Here is a 7,385-nt window from a genome sequence, read left to right on the forward strand (position 1 = left end):
GTTTGTGTGTGTACTGAAGCAGATGGGAGTAGGATTGGGAGTTGAAAAACAGCCAGCAGGTGGGAAAGTTAAGAACTCACCCTTTCTCTTCTCAAAACAGAACCCTCCCTCTTATTAAGCTGCTTGGTTAGAGCATGGTGCTGATAACACCAAGGTTGCTGGTATGGTACAGCTGCATATTTCTGCATTGTAGGGGTTGGACTAGGTGATCCTTAGGATCCCTTCCAACTCTACAATTCTATGATTAAGCTGCCTTGCATGTAAAAATTCAGCCATCACTAAGAAACTAAGATTACTACTTCCACACCCTAAATACTTTATTCGTATTGTATAATCAGTCATCAATCATAATCACTTTCAGAAAAATATGCCAATTCACTAGCAGAGTACTGTTAATCGAAAAAGAAAATACTGATATGATTTTAATGTAGACACATAAATAGCTACAGGCAATCATAAATGCAGGCATAAAATGCAGATAAGAGTAGATTGATACATTTTACATATTCGCAAAGACAGTTTTCATCTTGCCCAAGGCCATTATTTGTTGTTCTGTCCTTCCTTATTATGGAGCCAGCTGTTATAATGTATGTTTCATATGAGAGTAGAAACTTTTATTTAAATACAGGTGATTGTCAGTCATGCCAGTAGGCACTCGCAACATGCTCAAAACACCTATCTATTGGTGAAATAAAGCACAAATGAAGCAGTGTTGCATCAAAACACATTTTAAATAAATTTTCAGTCTTGAGTAATGCAATAGAGTGCCAACATTGTGCATCATTTTTCAAAGATGGATACCAACAACACCCAAGAATCACAAACAAAAGCCCTCCAATCTGGAGGGGCACATAGCCACATTTTGACCTCAATTGTCAACATTTATTTTGTGGCTTCAGAGACTACTAAAGTTCCAAAGAATAATGTTTTGGGGGATGTCTGTGTGACTTCTGGCAGTCCACAAAAACGGCTCCTCAGGAACTAGGCAGATGAGAAGCATGCTGATGGTTATCAGGCACAGAGCGAGTCTGGACGACCTGACTTTTGAGCATCCATTCTGATTTGCTGTTAAACAGAGGCTAGACTATGCTCAGTCTTTATTGATCATTTGTTCTGATTTGTTTGCCAGGTGTTTGCCATGATTTGCTTATGAGGTGATTACATGTTTCACCATCAACCATTTGTTAATCACACACTTTTCAAAGGCTTTCTCCTTCGTTTTCCAAAAAGCAAAAAATTCATTTTTTAAAAAGTGGGTATGTTGTGTAGGACAACCGATAGCTTTAATCCACTTTGATTGTGCAAACATAAGCTCCTGCACACACTTGAATCTCTCCCACAAAATTCTTGTGGGATAACCAGCCTCACCTAACCATGCTTAACTCTAAGGGGTTAATACCGTAGAGTAAGCTGCCCTGACAGGCTTAGGAGGTCACTTCCCCTCAGCTTGAGAGGGATTAGGTCAGGGGTCTGCAACCTTTAAGACAAAAAGAGCCACTTGGACCCGTTTCCGAAGAAAAAAAAACTGGGAGCCGCAAAACTCGTCATTATAAAAATAACTTTTTTGTCACTTTTTTATTATTTCTTTGTTTGACCCCTCAGAATTACTCCTCCTCATAGAAATAAACGTTAAATTAACGTTACCTTTTTGTGTGTGTGTGTTCTTCACTCCCCTTCAAAACAGTGACCAGCGTACATGCCCCCTTTCAATACAGTGACCAGCGTACATGCCCTTACAATGTAGCGGGCGGGCGGGAAGGTGACGTAGGGACGGTGCGTGACTAACGCACGCACCGCCCCCATGTGACGTCACAGCCAGCACAGCGCCCGCCACAGTGGGGAGTGTCGGGGCGCATAATGCGCCTCCTCCCCTCGCTAGTATCCGCCCCGGAGCCGCGGCAAAGGTGTAAAAGAGCCACATGCGGCTCAGGAGCCGCGGGTTGCTGACCCCTGGACTAGATAATCAAGCCTATTGTTCAACCAGTCTTCCTGAGAAGCTCAATGTGTGAGGAGGTCTAAGTTGGTTTCTGCAGCTCAGACCACATGGCCACTCTACTCTTGAGTTCCTATACCAATAATTTAGGAACTTTACCACTTTAACTAAGCCAAGTTTTATTGCCTGTGCAACTTTTTCTGAAGTGCAGGAACCTGACCATCGGATAGTTTGTAAGTAAATCATTTTTAACTTACCAAACATGCGGTATTTTTCTATGCTAAGGGAAGAGGGAAGTTTTGGAACTCAGAAAGACATATTTTAAAGGCCTAAAGGCCTACATTTCCATGCTTTACTTTGCTGTATATTTTGTGATTTTAAATCTCTGCTGGGGTTCTCTCACCAAAGAGTACTTGCCACAAAACTGGATCTTGGCATCTGCAGAATTCTCCTTTCTGTATACCTATATTTTTTCCTTGCCACCAACAATACTGACAGTCTGGAGGCATCTACAATCTTTCCAAGCTCTTAGGACACACACACCTCCTTCAAGGAGTTCTCCCCACACCACAGTCTGGATCAAAACAAAAATGTTTATTGCGAAGTTATTTTTCGAGAAGGATCCATCTGATGCTGCATTTGTAAATGCCCTTCATATTTTTGTAACTGGGACCAAAAGCCAACATTGGGCTCTGCTACCGGCCTGGCCATCTTCACAATCTACAGAGAGGAAAAAAAGAAATGTATTACACACAAAGGAAGTGACTTTCCCACAGGCTGGCCATTTACAGTTGCCCTTAAAGTGGAACAGTATCACTGAAAAGAAGGCACAGAGTGGCATAAATTTATGTGCTAATTTATATGCACAGATGCAAATTCATAAATAATGACTGTAAATTTAACAGACATGCACTACATCTCATCATAGCAGTCTATAGGAATGGGCAATTTTGTCAATTTAGATTTCTACCAGTTTTGCATTGTTCCAATCTTAAGTTCAGTTTTCCACATTTCTATATCAGTTTGGATTATTATTATTATTACCTTTTAAAGAAAAAGTCCTCATGAAAATCCATCACCATTTGCTACACACCATATACACAATATAAAGCACATTTCTTCCCTCTAAGAATTCTGGGCACTGTAGTTTGGAAGGGCTGCTGCAAATTATAATTTTGTGGTGAGTGAACTACAGTTCCTAGAGTGGGGGGAAGCCCTGTGCTTTAAATGTATGGTGCATATGCAGCCATAGTATATTAAGGTCCTGGCAAAAAGAACCAAATTGTTGCTGTTTGCAGTCCTTGCCACCCCTTTGCTCCCCAAAACTAGTTTTCTGGCAATACAACAGAGGTCTGTACTAATGCTAGAAACAGGCAATAGGTTTTAAGAGAGTTGAAAGCAACATGTGAGTGGCATTAACTTCCAATGGTGTACAAACATTTTTGTCTCACTCGGCTTGTTCACACCTGTTACACTGAGGTACAAGCTGTCACTGCAACTATTGATGTGAAAGAGTGTACACTTGATTTGTACAGCTCAGCTATTGTGTACACAGCCACACACACACTATGCACTCATTAAATGTTGCATGTGAATAACTATGAGTGTACAGCTCAAGTAATGTGTGCACACATTGTACACTCATTTAAAATAATGTGTAGAAGCCCTTACTGTTGCCTCTGGTCAAGCAGCTATTTGTAAGAGAACAAACATCTGTCTGGCAGAGGTAATAGTGTGAAACGTGTCCATGCCACAAGCAACTATTACATTCTTTGAAACCTCCTTTGCATGAATTTGACTAACTTAATAAATTTGACTAAACAACATACAATATTTCTGAAATGCTTGAGTATTATTATTATTATTATTATTATTATTATTTTATTTTAAAGTGCATAGGGAGGAAGCTGCAAAACCTCCTGTATAATGTTGCCAGATTTTATTTTACAGGAGTTTAAACTCCTGAATCTGACAATTCAGAATTTACTTGCCATTGGAATTTCACTGGGCCAAAACACCCCCAACAACCTCCAGTCAGAGTTGGCTTTATTTGCCCAACTGAGAAGGAAATTAGGCTGCCTTTAAAATTAATTGTCTTTATTATCCTTATGACACTTTCCCTGGAGAGAGAAAACTGAATCAGAACTATTGCAATGACTTTTGTTATGCAAAGCATTTCAAATTAGAAAGTAAGATGCTCTTGCCCAGTTGAAATACAAATGCTTCTGCATTTCAGCATCAACAACCGAGCTATAGAACAAGATAGTTATTTTTCCTGCATGCTCACAATACCTCAAAGGCATCCTTCAGGCTGAGATTTTGGTGCTTCATCAAGTAGGCAGTGCAGATGGCAGCAGATCTGCTGCGGCCGTTTTTACAGTACACTAAGCACTTCCCACCACTCTGGACTGCGCCCTCTATGGCATCGCTGCAGCGCTCAAAGTATCGATACAGGTCCTCCGAGGGATCATCAAAGACGGGGACCCTCAGCGTCTGGACTTGCTGAAAGCTGGGGAAGGGCTGCTGCCTGGAGACATTGACACAGAACGTAATCCTCTCTTGAACGAGGAGATTCTCATCGCAGGCTGACCTGGAATTGCTAATGAACAGAGAATCGGTGACCTTGCAGAGGGTCAACATTTGAAGGGGAATGGCGGGGCTGCAGGAAGAGGAGCAGCTGACCCTTTCCCTGGTTCAGGAAAATGACGGGGAGAGGCAGAGCGGTGCTTAAGACTCACCTCCCGAAAGCGCACAGATTGTCAGATCGCTCTGGATGTCTTGTTCTGCAGCCATCTGCAGTCTGTGCTATATTTATTCTGCTTGTAGCTGAAAGGATTACATTTCAGACTGTCCTAATGCCTTCTGTTTTTTGTTGTTTTTTTTAATGGCAGCACTTAGCAATATTGAGCTTTGGACAGTCACTTTGGAACAATAGAGCAGTTATTCAAGACTCTCTAGAATTTATTTAAGATCACACACACACACAATCAGACTTGTTGGTTGGACTCAGGGCCCCTCCAGACTGGTGTTTTATTGCAGCTTTATTTATTTTGCTTTGTTAGCTGTTCTGTGATGCTTTCCCAATTACTGCTGTCTGGAGGGGCTATAGTGCCATAAAAGTTGAACAGAAGGGGAGAATCCCCATAATATATTTGGTAAGAAAAATTAAGGGATTTTAGCAGGATCATCCTGTTTGCACAAGGAAGTGTGTGGAGGGAGCTTTACTGCAGTAATTTCTACACATAGTCACCAGGGAAAGAATAGAATTGAATAAGAACATATGCCAGTCTGGTGGGTCGACAGGCGTTATTAGCGAATGCCAGCATCAGGAAATAACACTCCCACAGAATTCTGCAGTTAGCGAAGTGACTGGATGAAGCATGTTTGCAATGTTTCTTCTTTGGGAAAGTGAGAAAGCTATTAAGACATTGTGAATATAGATAGCTTGTTCCAGAAGGGTAGCCATGTTAGTCTGTTGCAACAAAAAACAGAAAGGTGTTTTGTGGCATCAGAAAAAAAAGATTTGTGGCATAAGCTTTCATGAATGAAGTTGGCTTTAGTCCAGGGATGGGCAGATGGCAAATCAGTACATATGCATCGATTTGAGCAATTTGCAGTAGACCAGCAAGGATTCTGACTCCCAGTTGTTCAATGGCAGCAACAATAAAAAGAAGCTCCCTTGAGTTTTAAAAGCTGTGAAATCCAGTTCAACTCAACCTCAGCCAGCAACAACATGAAGCAGTCCAGTTTCTCTGATTTTAAGAGGCTAGCATAAGCTATGTGCTGGAACATTTAATGAGAGCTGCTAGCATCCCCAAAACAAACTCGTCTAAAAATAACAATGAAAGGGGTCAAAGTTATAAAATGTACTCACCGATGAGTCAGATGTTTACTCTTGTCTTTTTTATTTCTAGAGCCTAGCACTCTAAGAAGGGTAAGGGAGTATGTCCACTATAACATTCCACTGCCACAGAAAGTGGATCAGCAGGTTGGCTGAGTATATGAACTGCCACTCAGCAAGTCTTGTTGCACTTATGCTGTGGCCATACACTAAAAAGTGTTGCCACCCTCTTTCCTTTTTCTTTTTTGATGCTTATTTTATTAAAACATACAGTGACTGAATATCAAGAAGTTACAGAGAACAAGAACCAGCAACTGTCTCCCCATATTGTGCTGTGAAAGAAGGTTTAGGAGATGCTAGAATGAAAGGCTAGTGGGGCATGCGGCCATTCCTTCTACAGTGGTACCTCGTGTTAAGAACTTAATTCATTCTGGAGGTCCATTCTTAACCTGAAACTGTTCTTAACCTGAAGCACCACTTTAGCTAATGGGGCCTCCCACTGCCACTGTGCCACCGCCATGCGATTTCTGTTCTCATCCTGAAACAAAGTTCTTAACCTGAGGTACTATTTCCGGGTTAGCGGAGTCTGTAACCTGAAGCATCTGTAACCCGAGGTACCACTGTACTGTACGTGTGGGTGGGGGAGGACAAGGGAACCACACTTCGTGGCTACAGGAGACCCTGTCTTGCCCAAGGCAATCAGAGCAGAGAGATTGTGTATTGGCTCTCCTTCACTGGAGGTCTTGAAGCAGAGACTGGATAGCCATCCGTCATGGATGCTTTAGCTGAGATTCCTGCATTGCTTTCCACCCTCTTTCTGATCTGGGAAAGGGGTGGAGACCTCTCACCAATTCCAGCTCTAGCTTGAAGGAAATGCCAGTGGAAGAACAAATCATCAGCTGGTGTGAAAAGTAAACTGCAGGCACCATATGTCACAGAATTTATGGAATCTGTGCTATTGAGACTTGTCCAGTGATATATTCCTTTAGGTCTAAAGCTGTTGTCCATAGCAATTTTGTATTGGCAAAATCCTTGATATCTGGAGGCATCCATATACCTGTAAAATAAATGTCTGTAGTATTGGGATGAATGGCAGGACAACAAAAGTGGATTTGATGAGCCTTTATGGTTGCCAAGAAACTACTGCTTAGGGCCTGGAAGGATAAACAGCCACCATCTATTATGAAAAGGGACCCCTGACCATTAAGTCCAGTCGCGGACGACTCTGGAGTTGCGGTGCTCATCTTGCTTTATTGGCCGAGGGAGCTGGCATTTGTCCGCAGACAGCTTCCGGGTCATGTGGCCAGCATGACTGAGCCGCTTCTGGCGAACCAGAGCAGTGCACAGAAACACCGTTTACCTTCCCGCCGGCGCGGTACCTATTATCTACCTGCACTTTGATGTGCTTTTGAACTGCTAGGTTGGCAGGAGCGGGGGCCGAGCAACGGGAGCTCACCCCGTCACGGGGATTCAAACCGCCAACCTTCTGATCGGCAAGCCCTAGGCTCTGTGGCTTAGACCACAGCGCCACCCGCATCCCACCATCTATTATACAGAGGCCTAAATACCTTACTGGATGTCAATCTCAACATTTGGAGGGAATATATCAAT

The 7,385-nt window shown here is 42.5% G+C and overlaps 1 protein-coding gene across 1 annotated transcript; it reads right to left on the bottom strand.

Annotated features, from left to right (window-relative positions):
• Nucleotides 1-2,512: 2,512 nt before the first annotated feature.
• Nucleotides 2,513-4,664, bottom strand: DUSP28 (dual specificity phosphatase 28). The gene is made up of 2 exons (XM_081008480.1): nucleotides 4,226-4,664; nucleotides 2,513-2,653 (listed from the first exon to the last, which is right to left on the bottom strand). The coding sequence occupies exons 1-2, from the start codon at nucleotides 4,571-4,573 to the stop codon at nucleotides 2,528-2,530; spliced, it is 474 nt and encodes a 157-aa protein (XP_080864606.1). The 5' UTR covers nucleotides 4,574-4,664; the 3' UTR covers nucleotides 2,513-2,527.
• Between the last annotated feature and the right edge of the window lie 2,721 nt (nucleotides 4,665-7,385).

The sequence above is a fragment of the Podarcis pityusensis genome (assembly GCF_964106645.2).
Source record: "Podarcis pityusensis genome assembly, chromosome: 5".
Lineage (NCBI taxonomy): Eukaryota > Metazoa > Chordata > Lepidosauria > Squamata > Lacertidae > Podarcis > Podarcis pityusensis.

What these genes read in the sequence shown, in the direction of transcription:
- DUSP28 (XM_081008480.1), bottom strand. Translation starts at nt 4,573, where the DNA reads ATGTTGACCCTCTGCAAGGTCACCGATTCTCTGTTCATTAGCAATTCC. An exon ending in GCCTGAAGGATGCCTTTGAG is followed by an intron (nt 2,654 to 4,225) that starts GTATTGTGAGCA and finishes TCCTCTCTGTAG; the next exon opens with ATTGTGAAGATGGCCAGGCC.